Here is a 22,455-nt window from a genome sequence, read left to right as displayed (position 1 = left end):
TAAGGACAATCATGTTTGAGGGTGGTAAACAACATTAAAAAAAAGATCAGTCTGATCCTTTACAAATATTATCAAAGTGAAGGTGTGAGCGATTCAGATTGGTTTGGTAAAAATGGTGTAAGCAATTCAGTTTGGTTGGTAAAAATGAAACCGTAATAAATTCAGTTTGGTTTAAATGGTTTTGATTCAATTTAAACAGTATATTCAATTTACTTACACCCTTAGATCAAATAGAAAAAAACCCATAAAAATTATTCTAACATACATATAAAAGGACATTCATATGAAAAATGAATTTTACAAACTTTTTATTAGAAAAAAACTCCAAATTCGATATCATTATTTTTAGGAATGAGAAAATTATTGATAATTTTAGTATATCAAAAGTATCGTATTATAAATACTAAAAATATCAATTTTTTTGGTATAACGAATAAATGGTAAAATATTGTACTTATACCAAAATTATTAGTACGATAAATGTACACGATTTTCAAAATTTTGATATTTCAAAATTAATATATATATTTATATATAATACTTATCAATAATTAAATTTTAATTTCCATTTCAAAAATTAGAATCACCTCGTCGACCTTTTCAACAAAATCAAACGATTATTAATGAATAAACAAATCTTAAAAAAATATTTAGCTCTGTATGACTTTAATACATTTTTTTTCTAAGCAAATTTAATGTTAATTTATTATAAAATTTAATTTTAAAAAGTAAATCAAAATATAATTAAATTTTAATATTATTATTATTATTATTATTATTATGTATTATTGATATAATATTGATATCGTACCGAAATTACGGTATACCGTCAATATTCAGTATGAATGTATGTTACTTATATCATGCCGAGATTTTGGTATACCAAAATAATGGTATGGTAACGATGTGATTTTTTCTATATCAAAACTTTTAATACGATATACGATATATATAAAAAATTACGGTATATCAACTCATTCCTAATTCATCTCATTTGCTACAAAGAAGAAAACAAACACATACGAGATAAATTACCACCAACACTATTGAAGGGTATGAGTAGGGTCGGTCATGGGTAAATCCATCAAGCTCACGAGCTAGGGCAGCCCACCCTCATCACAACTCATTTATTAAATAAAAATAAAAAATTTAGTTAAATTTATTATTTTTTAACATAAAAAGTGTTTAGTATAATAGGTTAGAATGAAAACAAATGTTTTTATTAGGTTATGGATTCAAATCTTACTTACAAACATTTTTTTTAACAATTTTTTAAACTAAAATTATGATAGTCAAAATTATTTTCTAACATTTTTTACGTGGACTAGGACATCCAAATTTTCGGGGCTGACACTAGGTATGAGTAGTAGACCATCCACAAAAAATTGAGATTATTATTTGGATTATAAAAATTTGAGATGATAAATTCAATCCGACTAAATAAAATATTAAACCGAACAAAAACACAATTTTAACTCAAATTTGAATGGTGAAAAGATAAGCTCCACGCCTTAACGTTTGGGGTCGGTGTGGAGTAAAGTTCAGTTCGACATCTTCCGATGCTAAAAAAAAAGCGACCAAAGGGCATGAGTAATATGATTTTTTTTTTTGAAAAATTAAAAGAGAAAATAAGAAAAATGATCAAAATATTTTAAAATATATATATATATATATTTATATATATAAGTTAATGTTTAAAGTGATATAATTTAAAAAAAATGTATTAATTGTATTATTTTGGAAAGAATCACAAATAATCCAAAGTATTAGGTCCATTTTCATGAATACTAAAAAACACAAATGTAGCCCAAATATAAGTGGGCCTCAATAAATATACCAAAAATTTCTCCCCAAGAAACAGTTACACTCAGTCACTCTTCTCAAGCTTGAAAAGAAGCCATAAAACCCATAAAACCCTTTTCAGACCAGTGTCAACATCATAACTCTGAATTGTAGTAAAATCATCCATGGCGTCTGTAGCTCTTCGCTACCCTAAATCCAGGCGTCTAATTCCACTTACTTCACAAATTTACCAATCTTGTCGTGGATCCGTCGTCGCCCCCTTTTCTGTATCGGAAATAGTCTCCGGAAATGACACAGCTGCAATGCAGATTCCATTGTGGAGATCCATGGCTACCTTCACCAGGACGTAAGTGCAGGGAGTGCATATTCTGTACTAATTTCTGATTCATTGTTGTGATAATTTGCTTAATTAGTTCTTTTTCTAATTAAGATTTGCAGTCATTAAATCTAACTTCTTGCTGCTAAATGTAATTGCAGAAAACCTCATGTTAACGTGGGAACCATTGGACATGTTGATCATGGGAAGACCACACTAACTGCAGCAATTACTAGGGTTGAAACTTGAAAGCTGATTTTATTATTTCATGACATTGTTCTTGTATACTTTACAAGCAGTTTCTAAGATGATTGAACACATTCTTCAGGTTTTATCAGAAGAAGGAAAAGCGAAAGCAATTGCATTCGATGAAATTGACAAGGCCCCAGAAGAAAAAAAGAGAGGAATTACAATTGCAACGGTTGGTATTAATGATTTCAATTTGTTAGGAAGTTTTCCTGTATATTGTTATAGCAATCAGCAAGAAAACCTAAAGTAAGCAAGAATAAGCTTGAATTAAGAAGATAATGTAGAGGAATGAGAAAAGATGAGAGGTTTTAGAATCAAAATAGAGAAGTATACAATCGTAGGTTCTTATATAGGTTACTGAAATCTCTACTGAACTACAAAAAACCTGGTTCAGATAGCTTACCACTGACCTGGTTTATCAAATATATTACTGTTTGATCATGTTTCAGGCCCATGTGGAGTATGAAACTACTAAGCGTCATTATGCCCATGTAGATTGTCCCGGTCATGCAGATTATGTCAAAGTAAGCTTCCAATTGAACTTGAACATTATAGAATGTATTTTGTTCCGCTACATCGGTACATTTTGCTAAAAGAGTACCATGTATTGTTATTTACCCACTGATTGCAGAACATGATTACTGGTGCCGCCCAAATGGATGGTGGTATATTAGTTGTTTCAGCTCCTGATGGCCCTATGCCACAGACTAAGGAGCACATCCTGCTCGCAAGACAGGTTGGTTTTGTTAGCAGCTTCATGATATCTTCAACAAAAACATTTCATTCGATACTTGGAACTATATGTAACTTGGAATTATACAGGTCGGTGTGCCTTCATTGGTTTGTTTTCTGAATAAAGTTGATGCTGTTGATGATCCGGAGTTACTTGAACTTGTGGAAATGGAGCTCCGCGGTATGACTTTTATATTCTGCGTGCTTTGTATTTGCCTGCCAAGCAATACTTGCTTGATTAAAACAGAAATTCATCTGATGCTGCATATATTATGCAGAGCTACTTAGCTTCTACAAGTTTCCTGGTGATGAAATACCTATCATTAGAGGTTCAGCTCTGTCAGCTTTACAAGGTACCAACGAAGAAATAGGGAAGAAAGCTATTTTGAAGTTAATGGATGCTGTAGATGAATATATTCCGGACCCTGTACGCCAACTTGACAAGCCTTTCTTAATGCCAATTGAGGATGTCTTCTCTATTCAGGTTTGAGAAAACACTTATTTTCATTGCCTGTACATTGTTTCCTCATCTGTATTGAAATATATTAAATATTTCCCTCTTACCTTGAATTCATATATCCCTGTCCTTGGAATTATTAACCTATTTGGAATGAAGCATCTACTTATACCTCTTAATATGATGACATCATCTACAAGTAATACTATTAATTTAAAATTAAAACACCCAAATACATTAATGTTAAAATGTACAGTAAATTAATTCTGAATGATAATTAATTGCTGTTAATGTCTCTTTGCCTTTGTGGACTAGGGATCTGATAGAATATTGGATAGATAAAGAACAGTTTCTAAATTTTCCTTTTTATTACATACAAATTGGATTGTGTTGCATATTTTATCCTTTTCTAACTGTTCAACAATTTATTGTACTTGTTTTGAAGGGTCGTGGAACTGTTGCTACTGGCCGTATCGAACAAGGGAAAATTAAGACGGGAGAGGATGTTGAAATCTTAGGTTTGATGCAGGTAAATACATCAAATTTCATATATTCCTTCCTTTTCATATTAATTTACATAGTGTGCATATTACTTTGTGTGTGTGTTTTGTTTGTTAATTGATGTAGATTTCTCATGTAGGGTGCGCCACTAAAAACAACTGTAACTGGTGTTGAAATGTTCAAGAAAAGCTTGGATTATGGGCAAGTAAGCTTCTATTCTAGTGTCCTGTTCTGCTTTCAATAATCAATTGAGCATATGACAACTCAAAAAATGTTTCTTTATATATAGGCTGGTGATAATGTGGGTCTTCTTCTAAGGGGTTTGAAACGGGAAGACATACAGCGTGGACAAGTAAGTTGTAGATAAGATATGCATTTATTATACTTGCTCAAAAATCAATCAAAGATTTTGTCTTAAGAAATGAAGAATGTGAAGTAAAGCAGAAGTATGGTGCATGCATCAATAGTGATAATTATTAGTTTGATTTGGTAGGTGATTGCAAAGCCTGCTAGTGTGAAAACATACAAGAGATTTGAGGCAGAGATATATGTGCTGACAAAAGATGAAGGTGGTCGTCACACAGCGTTTTTCTCCAATTACAAGCCTCAGTTCTACTTGAGAACTGCAGACATTACGGGCAAAGTTGAGTTGCCTGAAAATGTTAAGATGGTTATGCCTGGTGACAATGTCACTGCTACCTTTGAACTGTTATTACCCGTTCCCCTCGATGCAGGTCATTATGTCTTTAACATTATTTAATGTATTTGTCTGTTTACCCTAGTGTTTGTGATGATACTAAATTCGTGTAAATCTGGAACAGGTCAAAGATTTGCACTGCGTGAGGGTGGTAGAACAGTTGGTGCAGGAGTAGTCTCAAAAGTCATAAGTTAGTTGATGATAAATGTTCTTCTTCCATTATTATTCATCTCTTTGTCAGAATACGAGACGACAGAAGACAAAAAAGACTGGCAGCAGGCCTTGGACCGGGTCGAGTTACTTTTCATTGAGTTTTAAGGATATTAGAACTTGAGAAACAAAAAAGGAGAATATTTTTCTTCACATTGTGATTCATTAACTACTTTTGTAGATTGATTAATAATTTGTCCAGAAGAAACTAAATGATGGTTGTGATCAAGTTTACTTTACTCTGGACTTAAATTGGTTGTTACTCTCATTTAATGTTCAACAACTTATGATCAGTTTCATTTGATCTTGTTATGTATTCATGTGTTGATTAAGTTTCACCTTTAAATAAAGTGAATTTATACCTATAAATTAAAAACAAAACAAAAGAAAATCAATCCCCAAAATTGGCAACTTATGACAGTAAAGTTTTAATGTATGCAAATCTAAACACTATAAGATCAATTACAATTTCATCTTGTCATGCAAACCTCAGAAATGCCATAGCTATCAAAGTTCCAGCTCTAAAGAAAATCTCATTTACACAGCAATCCAACTTCCCCACAATCTTATTATCACTGCCCGGTTTAGCAGAAGTGATCTTACTGACGGCAATTACCGTGTCCCTTAGTTTATTTACTGCCCAAGAAAGCCAAACCAATCCTAAACCGATGCCCGTAGTTACAAGCTTAGATGAGCAGAGAGGTAAACTGCCATAAGCTACCTTACAGACCACAGACAGTAGAACCGCTATACCAGTCCCGGCTATACTTGCTGAGAATTGGGTCAGTAATTGGGATAGTTCAGGACCAGACTTCTTCAGCGAAAGACTCGCCTTTTTTACATCGCGGTTCTTGTCCATTAAAATGGACAGAAGACTTTCGCAGGCACGGAAATAGTTCTTTTTGTATAGATCCCTTTCTCCTACCACTTTCCTGTTGTTTTTCTTCTTCTGAGATGATTTTTGTTTGATTTTGTCACGACTACACAAAAGAAGGCAGAGTTTAAGAATGAATAATAGGATTCAAAATTTCAACACAATTGACTTGTTTTTCGAAGGTTTAACACAATTTCTCATATGGGTAGGCTGTATCTGAACTTAGTCCATCTAAATCCATATTTAGACATGCCTAAAAAAAGTTGAGGTTTCAAAATACCATTTGCAATCAAATCATCAATACTATATTTAAAATAAAGGGAATTTGGTTATAGAACTTTGGATCATCTGGTTATTTGAATGTGCACAACAAATAATGTTATTTTCAGAGGAAGAAAAAAGATGCCTTTTGGGAAATGGGAATTTATACCTCTTTAAAGGAGCAAAGTTAACTCCATCAAGTGCCAAATTAGATCCATGAACCTTAGCCCTTGTTTTAAAGAAATCCGACCTGTTTCAGTAAAACACAAAAGTTACAGACAGGTTCAATATTTTGAATATTTCAATCTTGGATTATGAATGAAGCTGAAGACTTTCTTTTACCTATCAAAATAGGGTACCAATAATGACTGTTTATTCCATCTATTTGAGTCTTTTGCCAAATAATACTCGTCAATAATAGGCAATAAATCCTTCATTTCAGTGCTAGCACCATTCAGGATCAATTGGCTACCTTCAAACATAACTTCCGATCTATGGGTGAAACGCACGAAAGGTGCCATTTCAGGATGAACATCGGAAAATCGATGATATAAAGGGTTTTGAAAACCGATATCCAGTAAATTAGACCCAAATTGAGGAACACCCATTTCCACTTGACTTGTTCCAGACATAAGAAATTGAATTTTCTCATGCTTATTGGATTTTTCATCCATTCCATAGTTAAAAATCATCGAGTTTGGATCAACATCTACAACAAAAAGAACTATAAGTAATAAAATCATCATCTAATATGTTCTTCTAACAATAGTTTTGCTTAATTACCATCTGAATCGATGATAACATGTTTTCTCATAATTTGGTCAGTCCCATTTGCAAATCTGCTTGGAAATTTCCACTGCTCATCAACCTGATCTGATCTCAAACCAAAGGAGCCTAATCTCATCATTTCTTGCCGTGAAATGACTTCATGGGAAAGAGACGAGTAATCCTGCATCCAATAGATTAAACCCAACTTAGGAAATTCAGATAAGCCTATTCAAAGGCGATATCAACAAGAAAAGATAATCAATACATGAACCCTAATTGACAATCTAATTGTTTATACCTTGGAGAATCTGGATATGCCCTGTTCTGGGTCGAAGACGATTCCAGTTGGAGGGAATCCATGAGAGGCCATCAAGCAAATCTCTAGCATATCGTGTATGGACTGTAGAGAGAGTGACCCAGTTCAGAAGATCAGCTTATGATGATACTAAAACCTCTTCTTCTCCATTCCGATTAAGTGGTGGGAAATTGAATCCAAGATAGATAGAAAGAGAAAGGGGCTATAAGAATCCAAAACCAAATTGGAAAACTCAGAAACCAAGGATTTATGATAGCCAAGTGATTATTTTATGGGGTTTGTGGCTTGTTGGCCTTTAGAGATTCCATTGGGTACAGAATCCAGACAAGCAAGTCAGTTTCGGCCGCAGTCAAGAACCAATTTTTATTTTTTTAATAAGAAAAATATGTGAACCAGCTTGACTCTAATATATATATATATATATATATATATATATATATATATATATATATATATATATATATATATATATATATATATATATATATATATATATATATATATATATATATATATATATATATATAGAAGTGATAGAGGGAGGGAATTTGGTGAGGGAATGACGTGTCAACTTGTAAAATGTAAAAGTGGGAGGAAAGAGAGAAAAGAGAGAAATTATTTAATTTTTTCAGCGAATAAAATTATGCCACGTCATTCCCTCACTAAATTCCCTCACCTAATCATTTCTTTTATATATATATATATATATATATATATATATATATATATATATATATATATATATATATATATATATATATATATATATATATATATATATATATATATATATATATATATATATATATATATATATATATATATACATGGTGGAGGAAGAAAATAGATATTTTTAACCAATCAAAAGCATTATCATCATTTTTTTTATTCATGCTCTTACCATATTATTTATCTATTTTTTTTTATAATTTATCTTTTTTAATTATTTCTCTTATAATAAAATTTGATTTTAATTTTACTCTTAATTAATTTCTTTATTTTATTTTCTCTCATGGTAGTATATATATAACATTTATACTAACTTTATATATAGATATTATATATAATTTATTTAATTTAATTATTTTATAATTTATATAAATATATATATATATATATATATATATATATATCAAAAATTTAAAAATATATTAAATTTATCCAACATCATTTTATTAATAGTATTATAAAGTAAATTTATATTGGTAATAAATAATTAATAATGTTATTCAAAATTAATAGTATTTAAATGATTATTAATTTAAAATAAATAAATTAATTCTAAATTTTATAAAATTTATTTTAAAATAATTAAATATTTACTAAAACCTTATTTATATAATTTATTTATTTAATTATTTTATAATTTATATAAATATATTATATTATAATCTATTTAAAAATTATTTTCTTTATAATAAATTTAAATATAATATATATATATATATATATAACTAAAATATTAATTTTTCTTTTAAAATTGGTAATATATTTAAATATAATATATATAACTAAAATATTAATTTATTTTTCCTAATTAATTTATTTTTATTTTTTTATAAAAAATAAAAATTTATTTATACTTTTTTTTAAGTTAAAAATAATATGATAAAAATATTATATATATATATATATATAATTATTTATATATAATATAATTATTCGAAAAATAATTTTAATTATAATAAGATATATATTTATATATAAATATTATATATTTTTAAAAAAAATATCTTTATAAATAAATTTATATAATATATTAAGAAAAAATTAGGATATAAGATATAATTATTTTTATTATATATAAAATTATATATATATATTTATTTATTTTAAGAAAGAATATTTATATTATATATTAAAATTTATATATATAATAGTTTTTTTTGTTTTATAAAAGTACGAAAAAAAAATAAAGTTTTTAAACCTATAAAATCTTTCATTCCATTAAACAGTTTAAATTTTAAAATATCAAATTTTTTAAAACTATATAAAAAACAATAAAAAATAAACACGTGTATCTTAAACTTTCATCATTTACATCTTAAGTAAATTAATAAAAACTTTTTTTTATATAAATTATATAATTTATTTCATTTAATTATTTTATAATTTATATAAATAATATATATATATATAACATTTTAAAAATTAATTTTGTAATATATTTAAATAATATATATATATATATAAAAATATTAAGTTATTTTCATAATTTTTTATTTTTTTATATTATATTATATAGTGTTATTATATATATATATATATATATATATATATATATATATATATATATATATATAAATATATATATATATAAATATATATAAATAGTAAGTTTATTTATAATTTTTTTAATTTATATATTATATTATATAATTTTATTTTATATATATAACCAGTTTAAAAATTAATTTCTTAATATATTTAAATAATATATATATATATATATATATATATATATATTAATTTTTATTTAGATTTCACTCTACTATTTTAATATTAATATTTCTTTTTTTAGCTGATTTATAAAATATTTTGTGTGTATATATATATATTATATAATTTATTTGATTTAATTATTTTATAATTAATATAAATATATTTTATAATTAAAATATTAATTGCTATTTTATATTTTTTAAATTTATAATAATATATTTAAATAATATATATATATATATATATAAATAAAATATTTTTTCTTTTTAATTAATATTTTTTTTGCTAAAGATTTATATAAATTAATTTTATTTAATTATTTTCTAATTTATAATTATATTTTGTATAACCTATTTAAAAATTAATTTGACAATATATTTAAATATAATATATATATATATATATATAACACTAAAATATTAATTTTAATTTCTCTTTCTTATTTTTTTTCTCTTTCTTATCATTTTTTTATTAAATTCAACAATATATTTAAATATATAATATATATATAATATTAATTTAACTTTCTTAATTATTTATTTTTTGTTTTTTTTGTCTTATCATAAATATATATTTTATAATATTTTATATCTTTTAATTAATTTATTTTTATTTTTTCTTAAAATTATATTTATCGAGAAAAATAGAATAAAAAATTTAATTATTTTTATTATATATATATATCATTATTAATAAGAATTTTTTTTAACAATTAATTAATTATTATATTAACAAACAAAATTTTCATACTCAATTAATATTATATTTTTATATATAAATTAAAAATAATAGATAATATATATATATATATATAACGAGAGAAAATATATATAAATATAAATTTTATGGTTTTTAGTTAAAAATATATGATAAAATATTATATATATATATATATATATATATATATATATATAAATAAATATATAATTTTATATAATTATTAATATTAAAAAATAATTAATAGAGAAATATTTTTAATTAAATATATATATATATATATATATATATATATATATATATATATATATATATATATATATTAGAAAAAAATAAATGATAAATTAGAATAAAATAGAAAATAAAAAATAATCTATATCATCAATAATTTTATATAAATATTTTTTCCTTTATTATAATTTTGCTATTTTAAATAAGACTTCTAATATTTAAAATAACCTTTGGATATATTTTAATAAGTAAAATTGAAATTAGAATTCACATTAAAATTTTAATTACAATTTAATGAGAATTGAGAATGATTTATCATTTAATTTTTATATTTTAAAAAATATAACCTTGTAATTAAATTTTAATTTTTATATTTGAGAAAAATAATATTATAAAATATATTTTAATATATATTATTTATTTTATTAAAATATTGGTTTCATGTCTCTTAATAAAAAAAATTAAGTTTCTAATTTTAATAAAAATATAAAAGTTAAACTTGTTAACTTCAAATATTAAAAAAATTATCGTCGTCGTCGTCATCGTCATCATTATCTTGATCATAAATCACGTTAATAGTACTCATCTTTTCTCCATGACAATATCAGAATTCATAATTCACATTTATTCCATAAACGATGAGGTGAGTCTTCATATCGACTATATCCATTAAAGTTGTGTTCAAACATTTCACGCTAGGACATTTGATTTTCTATCGTCCTGTACTACTCACTGCAAATTGTAGGAAGTGGTCAACTCCTTCCTCATATTTTGGATGATCTCGACGTAAGTTAATCCAAGTTTTGTCGGGTACTTCCATTAGATGAGTTTTTTAACCTAAATTATTATGTATCAATTGCAAATTAGATCTTATTTATATCAGGCTAAAGTTGTAATTCAAATCAATTATATACACTTATAACTATCTACAATAACTTCAATATTAATCCATATACTTTTAATTCACCAAAATGTACAATAATTTCATACTAATTTCACTAAATTTCAGCAAATTAACTAATAATCCTCATTACAATATCAGCCAAATTGAACTAATAATAATTATTCAACAAAAATTACAAACTAATTTCACCAAATTTCAGCCAAATTTCATAATAACCATTCATACAAATTTCAGCCTAGAACATGTAGAACTGCTAAGCCAGAGAATAGTAAACATCAAGAATAAGCAAGGTTGTAGGCTCTATATCACAAACCAAACAAGTTTTATTACCATTGTCAATGATTAATGATGAAAGCGATCAAATCAGTATCGTCCCATTAGTTTTGAAAATATATATGAAGTAAGCAACAATTCATTTCCCACAATTCTTGGCTGTCATCCCACGTATTTTCATATAGACCTAAAAGTTATTCAAAGAAAAACAACTCAAAATATTCATTTTCCTACTTCATATCAATGCTATTGGTCAAATCTATCCTAATGAAATCCAAATCATCAAAAACTCATTAAACTTGCAAATATTCAAGACATTTATCAAACACAAAAAACACATTGAGCTAACAATTTGCAAAAACTCTAAATTTCAATAAGCTACTCAAATACTCAAAGCTAATTAAACTAGAAAATCTTCAAAAACCCTAAATTCCAGAAACCCTAAATATATAACAATTTCACAAATTCACCATAAATTTAGTTTGAAATAGAAGAAAACAAACCTAGAATTGAAGGGTTAGCTGCTGGAGGAGAGGAGAACGGCGCTTGTTCAACAGCGGCGGCGTTAGAGAATGTGAAGAGCGGCGGCTAGATTTTGGACTTTCGATCGGCTGGAGAAGATGAAGAGCAGCGGAAGATGGCGGATGGCGGCTGGATTCGGCAAATTGCTGCTGGATTCGGCGGAAGAAATCTTCAATCGGCAGAAGTGTTCTTGATTGCGGCTGGAATCGGTGGAGGGAAAGAGACGAAAGAGAGAGAGCGCGCATGGGAGGGTTTCTGCCTATTCGCGACTTAAAGGAACAATACCTAAAGTATTAGGTATATCTTTCGTTATTTCCTTTAATTTAAGGGGCGACAGTTTTAGGTATATCTTTCGGCTTTGAGGTTATAGATGCCGAAAGATATAGCCAAATCTTTTGGCTTTGGCCTTAAAAAAACCAGAAAAATCAAAGTGCTGGAAATTGGACAAAACCGAAAGATTTAGATCAATCTTTCGGTATACCATAGAAAAACTGAAAGATATACCTGAATCTTTCGACTTTGGCCTTAAAAACCAGAAAAATCAAAGTGTTGGAAATTGGGCAAAACCGAAAGATTTAGGTATATCTTTCGGTTTTACCCTTCAAAACCGAAAGATTTAGTATTTGACCATTTACAATTTATTATTTCATTTGATTTAATCATTATTATATTTTATCCTTAAACATAATCCAATACTTATAAATCAAACACAAATCCCTACACATATAAATATAAAACATATTTACTCATTCTAAGTATACATATATATAATCAAACACAAAAGCTTATATACATTTTATATACTCAAACAACAACCCTACTTTATATACTTGTAACTATTTCAATCACAATCCCTATACTTGGAATATTAAATCACAATTGATTTGTTTGGACAATTAAACAAGATTCATGTATTTAGAAACCAAAACACCAATTGAAAAAGGATGGAGAAATTTGTGAAGAGTGACCAAAGTCGAAAGATTTAAGGAAAATCTTTCGGTATACCATAGAAAAACCGAAAGATATGCCTAAATCTTTCAGCTTTGGCCTTAAAATAAAAAAAACAAAGTGATGGAAAATGGGAAAAACTGAAAGATTTATATAACTCTTTCGATTTTACCCTTCAAAACCGAAAGATTTGTCATATATCTTTCGGTATTTGAACTTTTAGAATTTACTATTTCACTTGATTTAACCATTTTTATATTTTATCCTTCAAACCTAAACACAATTCTATACATATATAATTCAAACACAAATCCCTACACATACAAATATAAACCATATTCACTCATTCTAAATATACATATATATATATATATATATATATATATATATATATATATATATATATATATATATATATATATATATATATATATATATATATATATATATATATATATATATATATATATATATATATAATCAAACACAAAACTTGTATACATTTTATATACTCAAACAACAACCTATACTTGTAACTTAACTCAATCACAATCCATCTACTTGGAATATTGAATCACAATTGATATGCTTGGACAATTAAATAAGATTCATGTACTTAGAAACCAAAATACTCATTGGAATAAGGGTAAGAAATTTGTGAAGGATGGCCAAAGTCGAAAGATTTACCCTAAATCTTTCGGCATTCTATAGAAAAACCGAAAGATATATGTACATCTTTCGATTTTGGCCTTTAAAACCCAAAAACCATGTACTTAGCCATTTTTCTGATTTTTTTTGAAAATGATCAAAGACGAAAGATATATACTATATCTTTCGATATATACCTTAAAGAAAATCATGTACTTGGCCGTTTTTCTAAAAATGTTTTGAAAGGGATTAAAGCCGAAAGATATATACTATATCTTTCGGTATATACCTTAAAGAAAATCCTATACTTAGACATTTTTCTGAAAATGTTTTGGAAGGGATCAAAGCCGAAAGATATATACTATATCTTTCAGTATATACCTTAAAAAAATCCTATACTTAGCTGTTTTTCTGAAATTTTTTTAAAATGGATCAATACCGAAAGATATATATTCTAAATACCGAAAGATTTGCAGCTATTGTCGACTTTTTTTCTCATTTGCGACAAGTTTCTGTTGGAATTAAGCTAATTCCATTAATGAATGGAAATAAAATTGTAAATAAATAAAATCAAATAAAATTCACACAAATTCAAACGTGAATTAACGGTGAATTTAATCCAAATTATAATTAAATATTAATTGTTTAATTAATATTTAATGCCTAATTAGAAAATTAAAACATAATGTTAGGATAAACATTTAGCTTTAATTGGCCTATTGGCTAACGTATGGACTCTTCAATTAGATAGCATTATTATTGAATGTCTAACATTGCATTTCTGCAAATCAACGTATAGGCTGATTAACAAATGAATGAGCAATATTTATTGCTAATAAACGTTTGGATGGTTTTATTTACAGGTTTAATTCTCAGCAATATATACCCATTCATTATTCATTTTACACATACTTCATTTTCATCTTTCTCACTCTAGAATTCCAAAAGCCTTCTTCTTGTTTTGTGAGTGTTCTTCGAGTTCTTCGCTCGATATTTTCCGTTGAAACCCGGTGATAGTTCAGGTACTTTATCAAGCTCGTTGTGTAGTGATTCCGGTGCTGAATCACTACTAGATTCGTTGTACCCTGGGAGACAGCCATCTGTGACAAGCTCTAGCACACGGGGAGACGGTGGAACTGTTTTAAGGGAAATGTGTTTAACATAATGCCTCGAATCAACCATCAAATACGGTGATATTGTTCTTCGTATATCTTATTTTATTTTTATTTATTTATAACATCGTATGTATATATATTTTTCTGTTATTTTCAAGACAAGATTTCTAACAATCTTAAAACAGTTTCTTTGTTCTAAGCTATTTAAGAGCTTGCACCATCGAATATATTTTTTGTCTTTGATGTTTCAGAAATACGAGTCGCGGTGTTGTGGAAGAGATGATGTTCATTTCGAAAAAATGAAAAAGATTCATCTTAAGGAATCAACAAATAAAGATAAGTCTTTATTGCATATAAATATGTTTGATTATTAACACATATGTTCTTATGCTTAAAGCTTAGTTTTATAAGCTAATATATTTTGATATGAAAATTTTCTCAAGAAACATTAATTTGTATATTCATTATACAAATGTTATATAGAAAATAAATTAGAACACAATAATTTAATTTGTTCTAGTCTTATTTAAAGATTTGTTTGGTTATTAAAATTATTAATAATAATGAATGAAAATAAGAAAGTAACTAATATGTTAGTTTTCAATTTTTATAAAATTTATGGTGTTAAAATTAATTATAATTGAAACATATGGTTTCAGTTTTAAAATAATTAAAATATATACCTTCTTTTTAATTAAACAATATAATTAATAAGAATATGGTAGGATGATTTAATAAATAAAGAGAGATGATATCTTTATTTATACATTGTTTTATATATTACATTTTATTATGGTAATAAGTTATCGTTTTAAATGTGTATATATTCATTGGTTGACAGAGTCTAATCAAATATGAAGTATAAGTTATCTTTAGAAAGAAGACAAAAGGTCATAAAAGCGGTAAAACAATGAAATGGCGCATTGGTGCAGTGGTTCAAAGTTCAGACGCAATGGTGCGTGACGGAAGGGAGGTCCCCTGTTCAAATCCAACTAATAAAATGATTTCTAATTTAATAATTTTGAAATCAAATAATTACAAGCAAAGTCTTCTTTGATTTGAGAATAATGTGGCAAACGTGCCGATATTACGGGATGCAAACGTGCAACCGGAAATAAATATTTAAGCGACTTCGGTCAAAGGTGCTTGAAACATTATGATTTCTTTTGTAGAAATCATGTGATATGGTGAATATTTATTTGATTAAATATTCTAATTTCTTTTATAGAAATTAAGTGTTGAAATAAATATTTTAATTGATTAAATATTTTTAATTTCTTATGTAGAGATTATGTGAAGAATGATTTATAAATGAATAAACATTCTAATCTCTTGTATAGAAATTATGATTTATTCAATTAAATATTTATAATATAGTTATCTTATTCAATGTATGATAAATATAACAAAAGAAATTTGTAAAAGAATTGTGTGACAATTTCTTGATTAGAAAATCATTGATTTAAATCATACAAATGTGTGTGATTTAAAGGATACCAACACGAATGTGGGGGCAAATATTTTTATTGATTATAATACAAAAATAATTGTGTATATTATGATAAATGAAAAGATAATTCATTGTTAGAGAAATATGTTCTCTATAAAAGATAAAGTTGCGCAACTTTATAAAAAGAAAGAAAACAACAAGAAATGTATTGTTTATATTTGCTAAGTTGGTACTCAAATCGATATTTAAAATTTTAGGATTTTGAAATCAAGAAACGTGTCATATTTTGACATTAATTTCATAAATTTTTTGAAGAATCAATGTCTTCAAAAAGATTTTATGAAATAAATGAAAAAGAAAGTTTATAAAGTCTTGATATGACTTATAATAAATTTTATAATAATGATATGAAAATTTGATTATACTTTTATTAAAAAGTGGATGTGACAATTATATATATAATGAAGACAATGAAAATTATTTCATTACGTGTCTTTTGTACGATATTTTATCATTGAAAATTACGATAAAAATGATAAAATCCATTAAGGATATGAATTGCACTAAACGAAATATCATGTTGTTATCAAATGATATGTTGATATTATTAAATGAAAGAGTTTACGTCTAAAAGTGAATATGTTTACACTTAGAAGTGCAATCTACGTATGGAAATCTTCTAAGAAACTTATGATGGATATATTAAACGTTATAATCTATATTTTTGACTTATGTCGAAAAATAAAATATTTTTATGTAAAATATATAATCATTTACACGAAGGCAGAATAGTTCAAAGACATTTTGTCTACTAGTTAGCCAAGTAAACAATATTTTCATAAAAAATTATATGATAAGCATGTACGAATGACTATGCTTCTTATTAGAAGATGTTCCAAGATTAACTAATAATGTACCAACATGAATTTCTAATTATTGTGATAGTAATTAGAAATTGGACAAGCTTAGAGTCAGTGACAAGTCTAGACATACACGTCTTAGACATAATGTCATTAGACTATACTCTCTAATGGAGTTATCAAATTTGACTATGTAAGTCAAAGATAACATTGTGGATTCACTAATTAGATTATTGAATAGAGAGATAATTTGAAGTCTTTTGAGACATTAGCCTACTATAAGTTGGTATGAAGGAAACCCAACATATGCAGACTGGAGATCCCAAAAACTAGGTTCAATGGGACAACCTAATTGTACCGACTTGGAAAGTTATTGTTGAGGATTAATCCTATAATGAAACAATAATATTTTGACGAGGATAAGTATATCGCTTTTAATGATTCTTTGTGAGCAAAGAGATCACATATGTGAGGGAGAAGTGGGGCCGCTTCGAAAGAATTGCACGGCTCAATTCTAGACCCTCTCACAGAACCAGGCGCGTGTTCCATGGCCAAAATGGACACAACCATGAGAGCTTAACATGTATTAGGGAGAATTCTATGTGAAAGTGTGTAATCGTTTACACAAAAGGCAGAATAGTTCAAGGACATCGAGTCTACTAATCAGCTAGTAAAGTTAGATGCTTTCACAAGGGAAGGTTCAAAGGGTTACACCTACCTATCCTAAGTAGAATTCAACTGTTGAACCTTTCACTGGGTTAATCTTTCAATTTCCATTAATGTGGGGGATTGTTGGAATTAAGCTAATTCCATTAATGAATGGAAATAAAATTGTAAATAAATAAAATCAAATAAAATTCACACAAATTCAAACGTGAATTAACGGTGAATTTAATCCAAATTATAATTAAATATTAATTGTTTAATTAATATTTAATGCCTAATTAGAAAATTAAAGCATAATGTTAGGATAAACATTTAGCTTTAATTGGTCTATTGGCTAACGTATGGACTCTTCAATTAGCTAGCATTAGCATTGAATGTCTAACATTGCATTTCTGCAAATCAACGTATAGGCTGATTAACAAATGAATGAGCAATATTTATTGCTAATAAACGTTTGGATGGTTTTATTTACCGGTTTAATTCTCAGCAATATATACCCATTCATTATTCATTTTACACATACTTCATTTTCATCTTTCTCACTCTAGAATTCCAAAAGCCTTCTTCTTGTTTTGTGAGTGTTCTTCGAGTTCTTCGCTCGATATTTTCCGTTAAAACCCGGTGATAGTTCAGGTACTTTATCAAGCTCGTTGTGTAGTGATTCCGGTGCTGAATCACTACTAAATTCGTTGTACCCTGGGAGACAGCCATCTGTGACAAGCTCTAGCACACGGGGAGACGGTGGAACTGTTTTAAGGGAAATGTGTTTAACACATGCCTCGAATCAACCATCAAATACGGTGATATTGTTCTTCGTATATCTTATTTTATTTTTATTTATTTGTAACACCGTATGTATATATATTTTTCTGTTATTTTTCAAGACAAGATTTCTAACAGTTTCTCCCTTTCGACACCTATACCGACAAATATATAAATCTTTCGAAAAAATCTTTCTGTAAAACCCCCTTTTTTACTAGTGATTAATTTGATATTTTAATTTTTTTAATTCAAAAATAAAATATATGATTTAAAAATTTTAACTTTTAAATTAAAAAAAACATATATATCATTTCAAAATATTAACATCCTAAATAAAAAAGAGAAATTATCGATTGAAATTTTTAATTGTGTTTTAAATATAAAATAATAAGTTATTTTATTTGAAAAAATATTTAAAAAAAATAATATTATAATTACGAAATTGAGAATTATAAAATTACACTAAACTGAATTTAATTCAATTAAAATTCTAATTTTAATTTTAATTTTAATTTTAAAAAAATTATCGAACTTAAAAATTAGAATTAGATTCCAAAATTCATTTTAATATCAATTACAGTTTATCAAACACACCAAGATTTTGTTATTTAATCTTTTATACATCATTTTTCGGATTATAACCTTAAAATAAAATTAGTATATTATGCTCCAAATTATCTTACCATTGATTTTCTATTCAAGGGCTTAGTACATTTATTTTATTTCAAATCTACATATTTTCTTAGTATTTAGTTTTTCCATTTGTTTTAAAACTTATGAAAAATGAAATGTTTCCAAAAACATAACACCATTAATACTAATTGAAGTCTCCGTTTCTCAAAGTTTATGACAATAAAGTCATTTTAATAATTAGATTGATAGTGGAATTTTTTAATGTTAAAAAACTACTAATTACTTTTTTTATCATAGAAAAAATTAACTTAGTTATTAAATTGTTTTAAGTGGGTGTTGTTAATTGACAAATGTTGTTTTATTTCTTCAATGTAGATTATTTTGATTTCAAAATAAAAAATATTGGGAGAGATAAATTTTAAGCATAAAAAGAATGTGAAGTGAATAGCTGACTAATTATTATAAAAGAAAAATATTTTATTTTCCACGTAATAAAAATTTGAACTGAAAAATAATTTTTCAAGTAAAATATGAAATTTGTGTTATTTTTGGTACAAGGGTATACGTGAATAAGAATATATTGTGCAAATAATTTGACATTCATCATATTAGAAATATCTGGACAGCTGGCATCTGATCTGTCGTTAGGGTTCATGAGTCATCCTGGCCGTTGAAAAATGAACAACTATGGGCTACAAACTGTCAAATAATTTCACTTCAAACATCTTATCTTGATAATATGATTCTATCTAATTTGTTTTAGATAATGTTTTGTGGGGAATAACAATTATGCATATTTTGAAACAAATAATTATGATAGATTTTTTTTTATAAAAAATGGAAATAGAACCCGTAGTCTTAAATTTCTTTTAAATTAAGGTAGTGTTTGATATGCAGTAGTCTTAAATTTCTTTTAAATTAAGGTAGTGTTTGGTATGCAGTATTATTTATGTAGGTATTAATTGTAAGGGTATAAATTGTAAAGAGGTATTATAACCTATAAATTATATAGGTTGTTAGTGTTTGGTTGAGAGTATAAAATAAGTATAAATTATATAAATTTTTTATTATTTTGTGTGTGGTTAATGGTATAAAAATGTAGTACGAAGTGTAAAGACTATTTTACCCTTATATTTATATAAATTATTATTTATCTTATAGGTAGTTTGTATTATTAATCATATTAAAATTAATATATTTATTTTATAGGTAGTTTATATTATTAATTATATTGAAATTAATAAAAATAATAATATATAATTATTAAATAAATGTATTTTTTAAATAAATGATATTATTATATGATTTACATTATTTTATATATAATTTCTTGTAATTTAACCTTTATAATAATATAAATATTTATAAATAAATAATATTATCAACTGTGTATAAACAAGCAAAATAATAAAATTGACATAATAGGTAATATTTTTTTTTTGAGAAAAGATGAAAGAAGATGAATTGAAGATGAAAGAAATGAAGAAAAAAGATAAAGAAGAAATGAGTTCTATAAAAACATAAATATAAAAAAATATACAAGGATAATAATGAAATATAATTCTAATGAAGGTTTGTAACTGGTTAAACCAGTTACAATTTTATACCTTATTTGAAGGATAAATTATACCACATAAGCTACTGTAGGTATCAAGTTGTCCAACCAAACAATTGATAAATTACACTGTAAGTACAAGTATACTATATCTGCAGTGCTATACTGCTTACCAAACGGAGGAGCGTACTAAATAAGTTACCTTAATGTCACGGCCCACTTATTTTGGATGGAAAAATCAGCCCATAAAAGAGAAATATCTAGAAAGTTCTCTAGAACATTCTAGAAGTGTCCAGGTCTTGCCTTCTATGGAATTCTCTAGAATTCTCTAGGAAGTCCTTATTGTAAATATCTTTAAGATGTCTCTAGAATTCTCTAGGACTTGCTAAATGTAGTTAAATATTAGAAGTCTCTAGAAAGACCTAGGATAAAGGAGTATCTAGAATGATCTCCTCCCATGTATATAAACAAGCCTTGGTCATTAAGCCAAGCACTAAGTAATTGAATACAAACTTATTCTCCAAGCCTTCACTCTCACTCTAAAGTTTCCTTCTTGCACTTTCAAACAGGTTGACTAGTTAGCATTGTGACAATACTAATCTAGGACCGCACGGGTCGAGGAAAATCAAGCATTCGAAAGTTAGCCCGTGACATTAATGTGAGTTAAATATTAGTGGAGTAGTATAAAATTGAGACGGAATCTTGATAAATATTTAAATAAAAACATAAATAATTTTTATATTAAATAATGATAACACTAAGCTTGTCTCATGGTGGGTTATTTTGATTTTTTTAAATAACTCATATCTCATTTTCAATTTTTATTATTCAAAATATTCATAAAAATATAAATAATTTAAACTTATTTAATTAAATATAAATTCTATACAAAAGAATATTTTCTTAATTTTTTTATCAAATAAAATTTTAATTATATAATTCAGTTTTTTTCCAAAATAAACCCAAATCAAACCTCTAATCTAAATTATATATATATATATATAATAAAATCTTTATAACAAATAACATAAAAGAACAATATATATTATTTTTAAATCATCCATTTTTACTTTGACAATGAAAAAAAAATTGTTGATTAGTTAAGAATAATACAAATGCAATTGCTTCCACCATTTATATAAATATTATTTCTTCTCTCATTCCTATTATTCTAAATACATGTATAATCTTTTCTTAAACTACCACTTAGAATACAAGATTTGATAACTGGGTAGTAAACAAATTGGACTAGTACTAACATGTACAATCTTTTCAATATTCCTATTTTTTTTTTGGTGTTCACTTTTTTTTCCGACTTAGTTTCTTATTTAAATTTGTTTCTTGATGATAATTTGGTGAGACGACTATATTCTCTTTTCTCACTAAATACATAAAGTTTAAGTATTTCAATTATGGGTGAAACAATGCTACTTATAATCAGGGGTGTAGCCAAAAAAAAAATTATAAAGAAAATAATATATGTATATATATATACTATAAAAATTATAAAATAACATAGAAAAGGAAATTGTAGATATTCTGAAT

The 22,455-nt window shown here is 26.1% G+C and overlaps 2 protein-coding genes across 2 annotated transcripts; one reads left to right on the top strand and one right to left on the bottom strand.

Annotated features, from left to right (window-relative positions):
* Positions 1-1,924: 1,924 nt before the first annotated feature.
* Positions 1,925-5,202, top strand: LOC124920213 (elongation factor Tu, mitochondrial). Its single transcript, XM_047460651.1, has 12 exons — positions 1,925-2,149; positions 2,281-2,356; positions 2,448-2,540; positions 2,818-2,892; positions 3,000-3,104; positions 3,191-3,281; positions 3,379-3,584; positions 4,003-4,086; positions 4,198-4,263; positions 4,348-4,410; positions 4,552-4,792; positions 4,880-5,202. The coding sequence occupies exons 1-12, from the start codon at positions 1,968-1,970 to the stop codon at positions 4,948-4,950; spliced, it is 1,353 nt and encodes a 450-aa protein (XP_047316607.1). The 5' UTR covers positions 1,925-1,967; the 3' UTR covers positions 4,951-5,202.
* A 139-nt stretch (positions 5,203-5,341) lies between these two features.
* LOC124920214 lies at positions 5,342-7,413 on the bottom strand. The gene is made up of 5 exons (XM_047460652.1): positions 7,167-7,413; positions 6,884-7,049; positions 6,443-6,809; positions 6,270-6,350; positions 5,342-5,945 (listed from the first exon to the last, which is right to left on the bottom strand). Exons 1-5 carry the CDS (start codon positions 7,254-7,256, stop codon positions 5,444-5,446), a joined length of 1,206 nt encoding a protein of 401 aa, XP_047316608.1. The 5' UTR covers positions 7,257-7,413; the 3' UTR covers positions 5,342-5,443.
* Positions 7,414-22,455: the final 15,042 nt, after the last annotated feature.

This window comes from Impatiens glandulifera, chromosome 1 (genome assembly GCF_907164915.1).
Source record: "Impatiens glandulifera chromosome 1, dImpGla2.1, whole genome shotgun sequence".
NCBI classification, from domain to species: domain Eukaryota; kingdom Viridiplantae; phylum Streptophyta; class Magnoliopsida; order Ericales; family Balsaminaceae; genus Impatiens; species Impatiens glandulifera.
The sequence above is the reverse complement of the archived record's forward strand: the minus strand, read 5'-3'. Positions and strand labels throughout refer to the sequence as shown.

What these genes read in the sequence shown, in the direction of transcription:
- LOC124920214 (XM_047460652.1), bottom strand. Translation starts at nt 7,256, where the DNA reads ATGCTAGAGATTTGCTTGATGGCCTCTCATGGATTCCCTCCAACTGGA. An exon ending in TGTTATCATCGATTCAGATG is followed by an intron (nt 6,810 to 6,883) that starts GTAATTAAGCAA and finishes TTTTTGTTGTAG; the next exon opens with ATGTTGATCCAAACTCGATG. An exon ending in AACTTTGCTCCTTTAAAGAG is followed by an intron (nt 5,946 to 6,269) that starts GTATAAATTCCC and finishes TCTTTTGTGTAG; the next exon opens with TCGTGACAAAATCAAACAAA.
- LOC124920213 (XM_047460651.1), top strand. Translation starts at nt 1,968, where the DNA reads ATGGCGTCTGTAGCTCTTCGCTACCCTAAATCCAGGCGTCTAATTCCA. An exon ending in GTCATGCAGATTATGTCAAA is followed by an intron (nt 2,893 to 2,999) that starts GTAAGCTTCCAA and finishes CACTGATTGCAG; the next exon opens with AACATGATTACTGGTGCCGC. An exon ending in AAGACATACAGCGTGGACAA is followed by an intron (nt 4,411 to 4,551) that starts GTAAGTTGTAGA and finishes TTGATTTGGTAG; the next exon opens with GTGATTGCAAAGCCTGCTAG.